The sequence below is a fragment of the Bufo gargarizans genome, chromosome 11, assembly GCF_014858855.1.
Source record: "Bufo gargarizans isolate SCDJY-AF-19 chromosome 11, ASM1485885v1, whole genome shotgun sequence".
Lineage (NCBI taxonomy): Eukaryota > Metazoa > Chordata > Amphibia > Anura > Bufonidae > Bufo > Bufo gargarizans.
This window is the reverse complement of record NC_058090.1, coordinates 8531030-8547297: the sequence shown is the minus strand read 5'-3', so window position 1 is coordinate 8547297 and position 16268 is coordinate 8531030. Positions and strand designations below refer to the sequence as shown.

The window sequence follows — 16268 nt, the reverse complement described above, 5'->3', positions numbered from 1 at the left end:
AGCAGAATAGTGAGTGCAGCTCTGGAGTATAATACAGGATAGAACTCAGGATCAGTACAGGATAAGTAATGTATGTACACAGTGACTGCACTGACTATGTAGGTTGTGGTCAGATGTGAAGAGATGTTTTAAGTCCAGGTATCTCTAAAGGTCTTACTTGTAGGGAAGGGGAATTCCTTGTTGCAGTCTAAGTGTAGCTGAGCCTCCAGAGACAAGGTGTCAAATCTGTTCACAAAGAACTCCCAGCTGAGGGCAGGAATGTCTTGCTTCAGGAAATGAAGAAGAAGCAGTTTGCTGAGAATGGTCGGCCGGTCCTTCACCACAGTGTCAAACTGGAAATCCAGGCAAAGGCAAAGACCCTGCAAAGACAAGGCAGGAAGAAACCGTGAATAACGGGCAATCCTTATACCGATGCATGGCAGAAGGTCAGAGAACGATGTACTTAAAGGGGAAAGAGTCCTGCTCCACCGCACCATCCTACAAGAGCCACTCTGTGGCGGGATTCCCAGTCTCACCTGTAGAGCGGGTCTCTTAATGGTGTCCAGTAAAAGTCCAGCTCTTGTAGCCACGGCCGGGTTCACGTCTTCCACCGCAGTTAGGAAACAGCAGAAAGCATGGGCCAGGGAATACTTTAACAGATGGTTTTTGGTGACTGAGTGAATGTCCAGAAATCGGCACAGGACGGCGACCTTCTCCACTGTAACAATGATACGAGGCATGCATGCATTACCTGTTATTAACCTCTTAATGAGCATTTCAGACCCAAATGACCAGAAATTTGTTTTTAACAATTTTGAACACCTGGTGGTATAAAGGGGTTTTGTGGGAGTACAACATTGATGACCTGTCCTCAATATCAGATTGGTGGGGGGTCCGACTCCCGGCACCCCCGCCAATCAGCTGCATGAAAAGGCTGCATGGTGCTTGGAGGAGCACTGTGGCCTCCTCAAATCATACCAAGCACAGCACCATACAGATGAAAACATGAGGATGGGTTGCCCATTTTAATTTGGTCCTTTTGAGCCATAATGGGGGTCATTTATTAAAGGGAACCTGTCATCAACGTTATGCTGACCTCACTAATGGCAGTATAAAATAGTGACAGAAATGCTGATCTCAGCGGTGTGTCACTCATCAGCTACAAGTAAGTGGTTGCTGAGAACCCGCATCACAATCATGGCAGACTGGGCCTGGAAAAGAGTCACGGCCACCTGAGAAGAGTCCTGGTCATTCATGAAGTCCTGCTCTCCCTGCCACCTGCTGATGACTGACAGTCTTCTACCGAGTTTTCTCCCTTTCTCTCTAGGAGAGAACTGCCAACCATCAGCAGACGGGCGAGAGAGCGGGAGATTATAATAACCAGGACTCTTCTCAGGTAGACTGGACTCTTCTCAAGGGCTGCAATGATTATGATGCTGGTTCTCAGCAACCACTTACTATTAGCTGATGTGTGACACACCGCTGAGATCAGCATGTCTGTCACTACTTTATACTGCCCTCAGTGAGGTCAGCTTGACGTTGATGACAGGTTCCCTTTAAAGCTTTTCTGGCGTAAAAATAGTCACAAAGAGCATTTTTGAGAGTGACTATTTTAACGCCCATGCAACTATATTTTTCACGCCGAGTACGAAAGATGAGCAGGATGGGGCCGTGTCGGGGCTGGAACTCCGGCCCCGGACAATTGACAACTTTTTTTTTTTTTTTTTGCAAAAAAACTAGATAAAAAAAACTTTTCCAGACAGGCGCATGGACTGCCATATGTGCTCCTAATTTATGACAAGGTGCAGGCCTCGTTATACATTAGCGGTATACTACTGCAGCGCAGGGGGGGAAAACTAAGAGCGACATAAAAAGCCGTCTTAGTAAATGTCCGCCAATATGTGTAGTCGCAGGCAAATGTTGTTTATTCTTTTGTCTTTTATCATTTTTGATTTCTTTTATATAGATTTTTGATGCATTTGCCCCCCATGAGGTCATAAAAAACTATGGGGGACGTTAACATTTTTTTTTGCAGTTTTGCACTGGAGCTGGGGCACCAATAGAAGCGACCAGTGGAAAGCAGCTTTCCCAGAAAAAGAATCTCGTGACCTTGGTCCAGGGACTTTCTTGAGGCGCAAACGATTTACCTGCTTCAAACCTCATTTTCCAGTCTTTGCTGTTAAAGTTGGAGTTTATGATTGTCCAGAAAATATCGGCACCGTAGGGAAGGGACAGGGAATGAAGAAGCAGGGGGACCCCCAAAGACGACAACTGCGAGAACTCCGACTTTAGAACTCGCCACAAGCTGCGGGAGAAAGCAGTGATCTGTCCGTCAAGAAACACTCAAGCGTCATGATGGCAAACATTCAAGAACGTTCTGATACTGAGTGACTGTGCAAATACTCTGCACCATGGCATAGGCTTCACCCACAACCAAAGCTGCAGACAGAGCGATGAAATCGGAGACCTCACATAACAGTAAACCCTGAGCTCTTATGGAACATGCCTGTTTTCAATAGCAGCCTGCAGAATTTTGAAAGCAGCTCTAGAGGTGACTAGAGTACGAAATAAATTCACCAATCTATGGCCCAGTACAAAACTCCACAATACATAGTCAAGTCCCGTTATTCTGAGCAGCAGCTAATATCCCGACTAACCGCCGTGTGCAGCACGGACAGCAGCTAGACGGGCCCGGAGTGACTCCATAAGGTCCTGGTAGGTGGTCACAGGTATCTGGAGCCATGCATAGAGCGAACACAACCATCAAGGTGGTCCCACAGATGCTCAATCGGGTTCAGTTTCCACGTTGCTTATTCACAATGCTGCCCTTTGTCCGCTCTCCATACACTTTCACCACAGCGGCAGAGAACAGTTCACACTGCGCAGGTTCAGAAATACTGACACCCGGGGCCCGAAAGCCAATAATCATCTATTTCTGCAACTCTGATAAATCGCCCCTTTTACCCACAACAGCGAGGGATATGTGTGCAGACAGCCGATCACACACGATATACCCACCGGGCCTGCTCACACACCTCATATACCCACCAAGCCTGCTCACCACACCTTATGTACCCACCAAGCCAGCTCACCACACCTTATATACCCACCAAGCCTGCTCACCACACCTTATGTACCCACCAAGCCAGCTCACCACACCTTATATACCCACCGAGCCTGCTCACCACACCTTATATACCCAGCGAGCCAGCTCACCACACCTTATATACCCAGCTCACCACACCTTATATACCCAGCGAGCCAGCTCACCACACCTCATATACTCGCCAAGCCAGCTCAGCCCACTTTATATACCCACCAAGCCAGCTCACCACACCTTATATACCCACTGAGCCTGACTCATTTACACGAACATATGTGTTCCGTTCCGTACATTGGTGCCGCAGTTTGCAATCCCCAATGCACGGAGAACGTTTGTGAGGCCTCCGGGACGTATCCAGACCCATTCAACTTGAATGGGTCCACATCCCTCCGTTCCGCAAAAAAGATAGACATGTTCTATCTTTTTGCGGAATGGAAGTACGGAACGGAACCCCACAGAAGCCCTCCGTAGTGCTTCCGTTCCGCATCTCCGGATTTGCGGACCCATTCAAGTGAATGGGTGCGCATCCGTGATGCAGAATGCACACGGAACGGTGTCCGTATATTGCGGATCCAATTATGCGCTCCGCAATACGGAAACGGAAGCCATACGTTCGTGTGAATAAGCCCTAATTCCCAGTTATTCCCCAAGCCAAATCTGCTCCTTAGCAGTAGACATAACTACCTGGAGATCAGCATGTGTTCCTGAATGTATGCCAAGAACGGCAGGTGATCCTTCTTGGCGATATATAGGCACTCGCCGTGGAGACACAGAATCTTCAGGCAGTTCAGCATGTTAAACAGAATGTCTGGCTCGTCAAACTTTGCCATTTCCTAAAACACAAAGGGAAAGATAAAAAAAAAAATTAGAAGTTGCAAAAAAAAAAGAAATACTGTAACCAAAAAAATTAAAAAAAAGACAAGACCATGTTGGAGATCGGGGAGGACGCACACGTTACACAGGGCCACCTACCTGCAGGATGGTGTAGATTAATTTCAGGGTGACAGGAAGTTGCTGGTAACAGAATTTTGGCTCGGTGTCATTTTTGATGGCTGAAAAGGAAGGAAAGCTGGCTGAAGGCGAATCAATGGTCTTAAAGGGGTTATCCCATGAATAATGTAAGGCCTCTTTTACACGAGCGAGTTTTCCGCGCAGGTGCAATGTGTGACATGAACGCACTGAACCCTGACCCATTCATTTCAATGGGTCTGTGTACATGAGCGGTTTTTTTTTTCACGCATCAGTTCTGCGTTGCAGGAAAAACGTAGCATGTTCTATATTCTGCGTTTTTCACGCAGCCCTGGCCCCATAGAAGTGAATAGGGCTTCAGTGAAAAACGCATTGCATCCGGAAGCAACTGCGTTTTTGACTGCTCGCCTAAAAGTAAAAATCAGACATCACATAGCACATGACGATCTCTTTCTAACAAAGCTAGAACCAGCCCTGCACCTCGCATGGATCCAGAGATCTCCCCATTCATTGCTCTGCTAGATTTATATCAAGCTGAACGCTCAGGGGGAGTGTCCTTTATGCTGCAGCTCAGGGGGCGTGTCCATGCTCTCCCTATCACAGCTCAGGAGGCAGTTGGAAGATGAAACTGAGCATGTGCGACCATCTCAGTGAGAAGGACAAAGAAATAAGTAAAAAAACAAACAGCAGGTGGCGCTATACAGATACATTTTATTGAATAACTCAGCGGCTATGCGCTATGCTAAATTTTTAATTACATGCAATTACAAAAGTATTCAGATCCAGGTGCTGGTTTAAAAACTGCAGAATATTTTTCAAAGGACAATCCCTTTAACTGGAGATTTAGCAAAAGTAAAGCAGAGGAGTGTATTGGTTGCAATGGGCAACTTGTTTCCTTTGCACTAGTATTTCGAACAGCAAGGAATCAGAATCCTCCGGCACTCCAGCTGTGGTGAAATTACAGCTCCCAGCAGGCTCTATTCACTTCTATGGGAGTCCTGAGAACCACCAAGCAATCGTGCATGATGGGAGTGGTAGTTTCACCACAGCTGGAGTGCCGAAGGTTGCTGATCTAAGTCGTAGTCTCAGTCTCTGTACTGCCCATGAGATAGGGTGACCCGGCGCCCAGTTAAAGGGACATTTCCCTCTGGTGGCACCGTATTCATGCCCCACTGAGAACGAAGACACAAAGTGAATACTTAAGGATATGAAACACATCTGGTGTGAGTTTTACCCCTTAAGGACTGGTCAATTTTAGGCCTTCAGTACTGAGAATTTTTTTCTATCATCTCATCACTAGAGCCATAAGGGATTAAATAAAACTGGCTGACCTGTTACATGTGCGCTTGGCAGCTGGAGGCATCTGTGTTGGTCCCGTGTTCCTATGTGCCCACATTGCTGAGAAACAGGATGTTTTAATATATGCAAATTAGTCTCTAGGAGCAAAGGGGGCGTTACCATTACACCTAGAGGCTCTGCTCTCTCTACAACTGCCGCACCCTCTGCACTTTGATTGACAGGACTAGGTACTGAAAACAATATCGAACCTGGTCCCGACAATCAAAGCGCAGAGGGCGCAGCAGTTGCAGAGAGAGCAGAGCCTCTAGGTGTAATGGCAACGCCCCCGTTGCTCCTAGAGGCTCATTTGCATATAGTAAAACATCATTTTTCTCAGCAATGCGGGCACATATGACCATGGGACCAACACAGATGCCTTCAGCTGCCAAGCGCACATGTAACAGGTCAGCCAGTGTCATAGGGACAAAACTGCTGACAGATGCTTTTTAAAGGATTTCATTCCAAGTGTGTATGTACCATGGAAGCAGTCGATGCAGCTGGGCCTTGGAGAAAGCCGACCTAGAAACCTTGATCCATCCCCCTTACAGGACTCTCCATTACAGAAGAAGGGGACAGTTAGCACAAAATGGGGTGAGCAATTCGCCCAAAGGTCATGACATGGGGGGTGAAGATAGACACGAACTCCAGACGCTTCTGCCTTGGAGGGTAAAATCTGGCACCACAATGGGCGGCCCAGTCTGATCAGTGCTACGAGGTCCCATCTCCCTTGTGCAGAACAACCACCCAATCATTGACGTAAGCCAAAACACGAAAATGCCCAATGGGGACAGGCAGGGGGGCTAAGCAATGGCCGGCTTTATGTGATGCAGGCTGTATGTACAGCAGTGAGGAGCATCGCCCTGTATGTTACCCTTCTATGTGACACACCTGTGTTGGACGCTTCGGCCGTCTTGCCGTGTGTCCCCGGATTATTTCCTTGTTTTTTTGATGGATTCTCTTCCTCTTCTCCTCCATTCCCGATGATAAATTGAGCTCTTGAGAACAGCAGACTCTCTTCTAGACTGTCTGTTGGCTCCTATGAAAAATACGAGCCCCCGTTAGAGCTTCCCTGAACATTTACCATTTATAATGCAGTGTTTCTTCCAGACTTGTTTTCTGGGAATGCAGGTCATAAATCTGGGATGATCTACATGGCTCGTTCCTACATGATAAGTGATCTATGGAGTTCTCCTTCTGTTCCTCCTCTCTGACACGTCCATCAATCCCACCCCACCCCTTACTATAGGAGCCATTCATTATAAAACTTGCTGAAGCGGAGATACAGGATCTGGTGTGTACACCAAAAATTCACTTCATCAATCACGTCCATCTCCGTAAGGCAGCAGCTCGGGGCGGGCGTCACATTAACAATCCTGCTGCGCTGTCGTGTAAGCTGGAAAATCCCCGGACACAATGAGCTCTGCATTTTTCAAAATGACAGTGCGGAGAATAAAGGATTACAGGAGTGAGGGCCACATTCACGATACCTCAAGCAGGACAAGATCCCTGCTCTCTGCGGACGCAGCGTTGATCCCGCTTTATATTTCAGCTATTAAAGGGCATCTGTCACCATAGGTGTCCAAATATAACTGGATGACCTTAGAGATGTGGGCTGGTCAGCTGAACGCTAAGATCTTGGTTCCATCTTCCATGCCAAGAAAAATGCAGTTTTATAATATGGAAAGGAGACCCTAGGAGCAACGAGGGCGGCGCCGTTGCACCTTGTTACTCCCAGAGGCTCAGTTTACTGCCATTCATGCTGCGCCTTCCTCCACCATTATGGCTACATGCACACGACCGTTGTGTGTTTTGCAGATCCGCAAAACATGGATGGAGTCCGTGCGCGTTCCGCAATTTTGCGGAACGGCGCGGACAGCCATTGATATAACTGCCTATTCTTGTCCGCAAAACGGATAAGAATAGGACATGTTATATTTTTTTTGCGGGGCCACGGAACAGAGCAACGGATGCAGACAGCGGAAATTTAAGTAAATGGCGAAAAACGGCGGCTCGGATGCGGACCAAAACAACGGCCGTGTGCATGAGGCCTAAGGCTGACTAATGATTAAACTGACCAATATTAGACTGTCTAATGATGATTTAAATCATATTCACTCCTGGCCCTGAAGTCTTGTGATTCGGCACGTGCGCAGTGAAGGGATGAAGGTTGCCCATCTGACCGGCGGTCGCCATTCCTTCACTGCGCATGTGCCAAGCGCACAACCGCGAGACTTCAGGGCCAGGCGTGAATATGTTTTCACTGTCTGTACTGTCAGTATTAGCAGTGGGGGGGGGTGTTACATGAAGAGCAGTGAGAAGAGCCTCTGGGAGCAACAAGGTGCAGCGGCACCGCCCTCGTTGCTCCTAGGGGCTAATTTGCATTTTTATAAAATAGCAGTTTTCTCGTAAATACGGGCACCGAGGAAGATGGTACCAAGACCCTGGCGTTCAGCTAACCAGCGCCTATCTCAGAGATCAGCCAGATGGCAGCTCTGCTTGTTCAGATTGGCTGCTGCCTACAAGCACAAGCTCTGCAGCATTGTAAAGCTTAGGGAAGGAAAAGACCAGGAGCCTCTGATACTAAACCAGGACTGAAAAGGAGATTATAAGGAAACTGCTGTATATGGACCAGGGGAGGGGGAGCCTCATGAATGCATGCTCATGCCTAAAAGTGGTTTGAATACGGGGCAGGGACAGTCATTAATCCTGACGATTGACAGTCAGCAGGACCCTCACCACCAGTCGGATCTCCACCTTAGGAGCCAATCGCTCGAGCAGCTCACAGGCCATCTGGTAGCAGAGGATACTGGACTGGCACAGGCTGCACTCCACTGCCTTCTCATCCTTCTGGCACGTGTGAGATCCTCCCCAGGGGGCCTGGAAAACGTTATTTATGATGGAAATGATGTCCTTAGACAGACTGTTCTCCAGGCCCAGAGTGATGCCATCATCTTGTAGCTCCATCTGCAACAAGGAAAATATTCAGAATCTTCCACTGTGTCTACACAGCGTCCCTCAGACCCTGCACCATGGTTCCTCAACGGCAAACTGGCTGAAGAACTAGAAGTCTCAAGGTTTCGCTTACGGCACCGTACCTGTTTCAGTATGAGGTCGAACATAAGGATGAAACAATTGAGATTCATCTCTTCGTCATCGCAGTCAAAGTCAATGGTTCTTCCAGTGGGATGTCCATAGTTCTTAAAGGGGCTGCGGAAAGGACTACGCATGGGGCTTCGGAAGGGACTGTGAAACGGGCTGGGGAAAGGGCTCAGCATACTGTGTAACACCCGGCGCCCTGGATCCGAGGCGATGCTGCCCTGTAAAAGTGAGGTGGAGGAAAGATGTCAATAGATGCAGCGGTCTAGGATGTCCCATTGGTGTAATAGTCGGCTTTGTCTTACCCTGTGACCTGGAACGTTTCCTGAAAGTTCTGTGATCCGGACTTTCCTTTGATTGGCCAGCTCCTTTACCGAGTTTACTCCGTCAGAAAACATGCTGATCAACAGCTGTAGAGGAACCACTATATCCAGCTCTGACAGCACCTGGGAGATACATAGAAGCCCAGGCTAAGGATATATACATGGGGTATGCCCAAGTTCAGTTCACGTCCTTTCTGCTATGCCCCACCACGATTTGATGATGTCCCGGATCAACCAATTTTACCCCCTATCAATGAGCTTTAAGCTCAGTACAAACCTGTACTGATTGTTGGGACTAGTCAGATGCCCATGGCGGTCCCCACAACTAAACTCATGGCAGTCTACACAACCAAATCCATGGCAGTTCTCACGGCTATGGTCATGGTGATCCCTACAAATAAGCCTATGGCAGTCCCTATAACTAAAGCCATGGAGGTCTCCACAACTATGACCATGGTGGTCCCTACAAATACACTCCCTGCAGTCTCCAATACGAAGCCTGCAGCAATCCCACAATCCAACTAATCCCATTGAAGTCCCAACAACTAGGTCAATGGCAGTCCCTACAACTAAGCCCATGACACTATTCACAACTACGCCCACTGCAGTTCTAATAACTAAGGCGGTCTCTACAACTAACATATATCAAGGGGAGAAAAACAGAACTGGATCGCCCATCCACAATGCTATGCTTAGATCTAATTAAACTCGCTTCTCAGCGCCATATTGAAGTGTACAGCCCTCCATACTGCATGCTGTACAAGAGGCATTAGTGTACATTTTGATCAAAAGGCATAAGCCCACTCACCACGCCAAGGTAGCCTTTGTTTTTGTGGCGCTGTGCTGGTGGGTTGGTGGGACCCAGGGCCATGGGTGGCATTGTCAGACAGCAGGGGTGCTGTTTGACTTCTGGGTCCTGACGCCTACTAGGTCCCACTCAGAATAGGTCCCACTCAAAGAGGCGACCTTGGCGTGGTGAGGGGGCTTATGCCCTTTGATCAAAATGTACACTAATGCCTCTGGTACAGGATGCAGTATGGGGGGCTGTACACTTCAATATGGCGCTGAGAAGCGAGTTTTAATTAGATCTAAGCATAGCATTGTGGATGGGCGATCCAGTTCTGTTTTTCTCCCCTTGATAAGTCCATACAACTAAGCCCATGACACTATTCACAATTAAGCCCATGGCAGTTATAAAAACGAAGTCAATGGTGGTCCCTACAACTAAGTCAATGGTGGTCCCTACAACTAAGCCAATGGCGGTCCCTACAATTAAGCCAATGATGGTTCCCACAACTGAGATCACTGCTATCCCCTCAATGAGGCCCACGGTGGTGCCCACAACAAAGCCCATGGCAGTGTCCACAATAAACCCATGGTGTTACCAATTCCTAAGCTCATGGCAGTAAGCCCATGATGTTCCTGATCACTAAGTCCTTGGCGGCCCCTACAACTAAGTTCATACCAGTCTCCAAAACGTAATAACCTTGAATTGTAATAGAGCGAATATAGAACGTCGTAAATTCTTACATGAAGCCAAAGCAAAGCTTGCTCCTGGACAGAAGAAGGATAACCGGTGAATCTGCAGCTGATGAACCCAAACATCTCCTCCATGGAGAAAGGCAAAGGGCAAAGCTCGATGTCAAACATTTTACTGTGAAGATAAAACGGAAAATGACAAAGTTTTTTTGGGGACTTAGATACTGATGACGGGTGACACCTAGCGGCTAACCAAAACAGCTGATCAGTGGGGATTCCGGATGCCAGACCCTTCTGATTTGATATTGATGATCGATCCTGAGTCCCAGAAAACCCCTTTCACACAAATACATGTAATGTCTAGCTGATCATGCTTATCCAATCCATACAGGAAATGGCGAGCCATACTCTAAAGGGTTAACAAGTTATATTCTTAAAGGGGCTTTCCAGCTTTAAACCCCTATTTAATTAGCGCCCTCTGCACTTTGATTGACAGGTTCAGGTGTGATGATAATTTTCACTGCCTGGTTACTGTCAATAGAAGTGGAGAGGGCGGGGCAGTTGCAGAGAGAGCAGAGCCTCTAAGTGTAACGGCAACGCCCCCATTGCTCCAATGCTCATTTGCATATATGAACACACTATTTTTCTCAGCAATGCGGGCACATATGAACATGGGACCAACACAGCACAGATGTAACAGGTCAGCCAGTGTCTTAGGGACAAAACTGCTGACAGATGCCCTTTAAACAGAGGTGTAACCCACCTGAGGACCTCCCGAAATTCCTTGAGCTGATTGTCGGGCACTTCTGTCCTGATCGCCTCCAACCACTCCGGCATGATACACTCCCAGATTGGCTGGTTTATCACATTATATGGAATAAGGCACAGAATTCTATTGAGACCTTCCTTCAGCTGCGTGACCGTACTGCAGGACTTGTCCCAGTATCCACCGACCTGAGGACACACATTTATTAGTACAACCGAAATCTCAGTCTGTCACTTGCAATACCACTGTTCCACCACTTGGGCGGCGACAGATTCTTTACGTAACATAATAAACAGCAACGCTACTTGGTCCAGTGGGGTTTTCAGCAAGGTCTCTTGGTGCTGCAAAGGTCCCAGCAATCACATGAAAGGTCCCACAACCATTCTGCTGGGTCAGTGACAGTTCACAGGTCAGGGCTGTTTTGTCATGTCACAGGTGAAATAAGGAATAAAACCAAAAAATGTAAAAAAAAATAAAATAAAATCTATAAAGCAATCAAGTCCACCCAGAGATCTTTTCTTACCTTTTGACAGAGACGTCATTAAAAGAAAAGAAAAAAAGTAAAATAGAAAAATTTGAAAATGAAAAAAGGGCGTGTAATATGTCCAAATAACTGACAGACAATGGCAGAAAAAAAACTTTTTTGCTTAGGGTTTTTAAGTTGGACTAACATAAAAAAATGTGAATGTAAAAAAAAAATGTATTGGACAATAAGGGCTTCGTGCACACAAATGTATTTTTTGTCTGCGTCCGTTTTTTTTTTTTTTGCAGCCAGTATGCGAAACCATTCATTTCAAATGGGGCCGCAAAAAAAAAACGAAAGGACTCCCTGTGCATTTCGTATCCATATGTCCGCAAGTCCATTCCGCCCAAAAAAAAAAAATAGTCCTATTCTTGCTCTGTGAGTTGCAAGAATAAATGGCACACAATCGCTTTATTAACTGAAAAATAAAAAAAAGCGGATGCAAAAAAATCTGTGTATTAAAGGGGTTGTCCAGTTTTTAGTTTTTAAAAAAAATTTGCCCTCCAGCCAGCAGTACCTTTGGAGAATCCCACACTCACCTGCTGCTCTGTTCCCGGCCTCCTTCGCTGGACTTCTGTTCCTCACCTGTCAGCTTCTGCATGGACGGGGTCACATTCACCACTGGAGCCAATAACTACCACTGAGGCCAGTCATTGGCTGCAGCAGTGCACGTGACCCCATCTGTGTGGGAGGTGACCGAAACCCCAGTGAAGGGAGCTGGAATGGAGTATAGATTTCTTCACAACTATTGATGTCTAGAGGGCAAAAAAAAAATATAAAACCTGGACGACCCCTTTAATACTCAGATTTATTTTGCATCCGATTTTATTTTTTATTTTTCAGTTAATAAAGCGATCGTGTCCCATTTATTCTTGCAACTCATAGGGATTTACCCTTGTGCCATTTTACCAAATTGTTGATTTGGTAAAATGGTACAAGGGTTGCACTGACCGCTACGTCTCCACTCTCACCGGCTGTACATGGCGACACACTGACCGGTGACTTTTACAGGGCAGCATCAATACTAAACCTTTTTGTGATTACCCGAGCGAATTCCATCGGCTTGGGCAGCAGGCACATGACCATCACGTCAAAACGGATTTCGCAAACCGTTTTCAGCCACTTGGTGACGAACTGGGGTTTGAGTTTCTCCACCAGACTGCCGACCTCATCATCCATCATGTACGCCGTGGAGTGGAACCATTGAAAGACCATGCTGACCAGGCGCGCCAGGCTCTCGGTGGGCGTGTTTTCACTGGGGGTGCAGAGGCTGACCTGTGCCGCAGAGTGACAGCAATGCAACATGGCGATTAAACGGGACTTCAGAATTGGTAGATTTCTCCATTTTGAACTAAAAAGGGTTTTTTCCATAAACAACATTTATCATGATGGGTGGGGGTCTGTTCACTGGGACCCTCATGCCTGACCATCGCTATATTCCTTTCTATTGGACTGCAGGGCGCAATGCTCAGCTCTCTCTGCTGCAGTCCCATAGAAGTGAATGGAGCCGTGGTCACGCATGTGCACCATTCACACGGAGGGGGGATTCTGGTGCCCCCATTCTTGTGATCGGTGGGGGTCCCTTTTGCATGCAGCAGGGCGGCGCTACACTGTAACGCAATAAAAGTGAATGTGGTCTGCAAGTTGCAGCAACCACGATACGCAAGTGACCAGGAATCCAAAATGGCGGGATATCCCGCGACGTGCATGCCGTGGCAACTTGCGCAACGGAGCCACATTCACCTTCATTATTCCGCGATGAAGCATCGCCATACTGCATTAATAACCTTGCCCTGATTTGATGTCTCATCCAGAGCTGTATTTATAATTCTGCTACTTGCAACCAGCAATCTATCAGTCACTGCAGGAGATTATCTAAAACGTCAACTCAGGCTACGGTACAGTACATATATCACCCAAAAAGCGCAACAGAGCACGCTTTGGTTGGTCCACACAAGCATGGATTGTAAATACAGCTCTGGAGGTGACTGGAGCGTACGACATGACGTTGCAAGGTAACGGAATTTCTCTCACCAAGAACCAGATGCCGAACTGACTCAAGAGGCGCTGGTCGTGCTTGTCGTCGTCTTTGTTATCAAAGTCGGTGTTGTCTAGCGAATGATGCGAGGAGGCCAAGCCCATCTGTCTCCGGCGGTTCATCTCGTACTCCCGCTGCTCTGCGTGATATTCAGCTTCCTTCAGCAAACTGGAGACGTGAACCAAGAGGGTGTTAAAGGGGCTGTCCGCTTTTACAATTCCACTTTGTTACAAGGGTGCCCCCGAAAATCTGATCATAGGGTTTCTTGCTCCTGGGACCTGCAGCGATCAGCTGTAATCTGCAGGAGAACCTGGCAGCAAGTGTTCACTTCTCCTGCAGCTCCACCACAGCAGAAAACAAGCATTGCATGGTGTCCACCATTAGAAGGGACCCGTCCCCTCTCCTGACGCGGCTGTTTTAGTAATCACTTGCATCCCCCATGTAGTAGTAACAATTCTGGGGCATCTATTCTTATGACTCTATGTCAGGCAACCACCAGCACTCAGGCTGTTGTGAAACTACAACTCCCAGCATGCATACTTGCTCTGCTCTTCTCAGAATTCCCTTAGAAATGAATGGAGCATGCTGGGAATTGTAGTTTCACAACAGCTGAAGTGCCGAAGGTTGACGATCCCTGCTATATGTTGTGCTATTCCTTTATTATTCCTGCTAGAAGTTTATAAATGAATTACTAGCAGTTTGCAATGAAGGTCCAGATGGGTGTTACCAGTTGTGGGGAGGGGGGTCCCTGCACATTGGCAGCACTGGCTGGATAGTGCTTGAACTGGTAACCCCCAGCTGTACCGTCATTGCAAACGGCTAGTCATTTTTTCAGAACTTGTAGCATGAATAATAAAGGAATGGACAGATGCTGCAGAACTGTTATTACACGTCGGGGGACGGGACAGGTCCTCTGTAACAGGTATTCTTATAAAGTGATGGCACTCACTGGGACCCCCAAAGATGATGAGAATGGAGCGGCTGCAGTACTGTTTCCCCTGCAAACCGAGTGAATGGAGCCGGCTGTTAATTCTTTGCACTGTTGATGCGCGGAGCGCCGCTTAGAAGGGGACGCAACTAGGGCTGAGACGATTCATCGATTTAATCGAGGCAAAAAAAATTCCCTGCATCGAGGATTTGTTTAAGGTCTCCTGCACACGACCGTTGTGTGCACCCGTGGCCGTTGTCCCGTTTAACGTGTTTTTCTGCGGTCCCATTGACTTTCAATGGGTCCGTGGAAAAATCGGAAACTGCACCGTTTGGCAGCCGCATCCGTGATCCGTGTTTCCTGGCCGTGAAAAAAATATGACCTGTCGAATTTTTCTCACGGCCAACGGTTCACAGACCCATTCGAGTCAATGGGTCCGTGAAAAATCACGGATGCACACAAGATTGTCATCCGCGTCCGTGATCCGTGTCCGTGATCTGTGTCCGTTTTTTCCTATCATTTTTAATGGCAAACTTTTTTTTCATTTTTCATGTCCGTGGATCCTCCAAAAATCACGGAAGACCCACGGAAGAAAAAACGGGCACGGATCACGGTACAACGGAACCACGTTTTGCGGGACGTTAAAAAATACTGTTGTGTGCAGGAGGCCGAAATCAAACGACTACGGAGCGTGAGTGAAATGAAGCTTCTCACTCACCGCTCGGCACCGCGCTGCAGGGCCTTGCGCTCACACATCGTCAGCGTGCTGGCTGACACTGTATGTGACGTCAGGTCCCAGTGCATGCTGGAATGAAGACGTGTCTCCTGCGGACTCCATGTGTCAGGAAAGGTAAGTATAAAGTTAGCAGCAGCAGCGGCGGGACGGTGGGGGAATGGGGGCACCTGAGATTTGGCAATGGCATGTATAAAGTTGTTGGCGGGGGAGGAGAGGGGTTAATGGGGGCACCTGTGATTTGGCATGTATAAAGTTATTGGCACGGGGGGTGGGGGGGGGGGGTAAAGGGGGGAACCTGTGATTTGGCATGGAGGGGCTGATCTGGGGGACATGGTGGATGGCATGGAGGCACTGGGGAAGAGGGACATCATGGCAGCCAGTGAACTCCGGCAGTCTGTTCCTCCACTGGAGTTCACAACATAGCCTGAGGCTGGGTTCACACCTGAGCGTTTTACAGCGCGTTCCTACGCGCTGTAAAAGCTCAACAAGGAGAACCCAATGATTCCCTATGGGAATGGTTCTTACCTGGGCGTTTTACAGCGCGTACTATCGCGCTGTAAAATGCCCGACGCCCCAAGAAGTACACGAGCCTCTTTGGGGCGTCTTGTCGCACGTTCCCGCACATAGACTTTCGGGAACGCGCGACAATGGGCGTTCGCTTGTCTCTGTATGCGCGATTGCAAACGCCGGTACAATCGCGCATACAGAGCGCTCCTTTCAGAACGCTCAGGTCTGAACCCAGCGTCAGATACACATTCTGGCAGAAGAGCAGCCTGCTGCAGTATAAAGTATTGGGTATAGCCGGATACAACCAGCTATATGCTCTCATTGACTATAATGCGGTCCAAGGCCATCTGGCCATGTTCTGGATTACATGCTGGGTATCAATCGCTGCAGCAGCCGGCAGGATCCAGCTATACCCGATACGGTACATTCTTCTGACAGAATGTATATTGCAGCTGTGAAAGAAGCCTTATGTGTGTGCAATTA

The 16268-nt window shown here is 47.8% G+C and overlaps 1 protein-coding gene across 2 annotated transcripts in view; it reads right to left on the bottom strand.

The window, feature by feature from the left end:
- The window catches only part of UNC79 (unc-79 homolog, NALCN channel complex subunit), a 94844-nt gene that overhangs the window by 53396 nt on the left and 25180 nt on the right, over window positions 1-16268 (bottom strand). For both annotated transcript variants that reach the window (XM_044272616.1, XM_044272617.1), the window contains exons 10-22: window positions 13611-13782; window positions 12621-12851; window positions 11051-11241; window positions 10339-10462; window positions 8791-8931; window positions 8485-8706; window positions 8126-8353; window positions 6278-6425; window positions 4055-4134; window positions 3767-3915; window positions 2127-2284; window positions 516-697; window positions 158-359 (exon numbers count right to left, since the gene is read on the bottom strand). In XM_044272616.1, coding sequence (XP_044128551.1) covers window positions 158-359; window positions 516-697; window positions 2127-2284; window positions 3767-3915; window positions 4055-4134; window positions 6278-6425; window positions 8126-8353; window positions 8485-8706; window positions 8791-8931; window positions 10339-10462; window positions 11051-11241; window positions 12621-12851; window positions 13611-13782 — 2228 coding nt within the window. The remainder of the gene's footprint in view (window positions 1-157; window positions 360-515; window positions 698-2126; window positions 2285-3766; window positions 3916-4054; window positions 4135-6277; window positions 6426-8125; window positions 8354-8484; window positions 8707-8790; window positions 8932-10338; window positions 10463-11050; window positions 11242-12620; window positions 12852-13610; window positions 13783-16268) is intronic.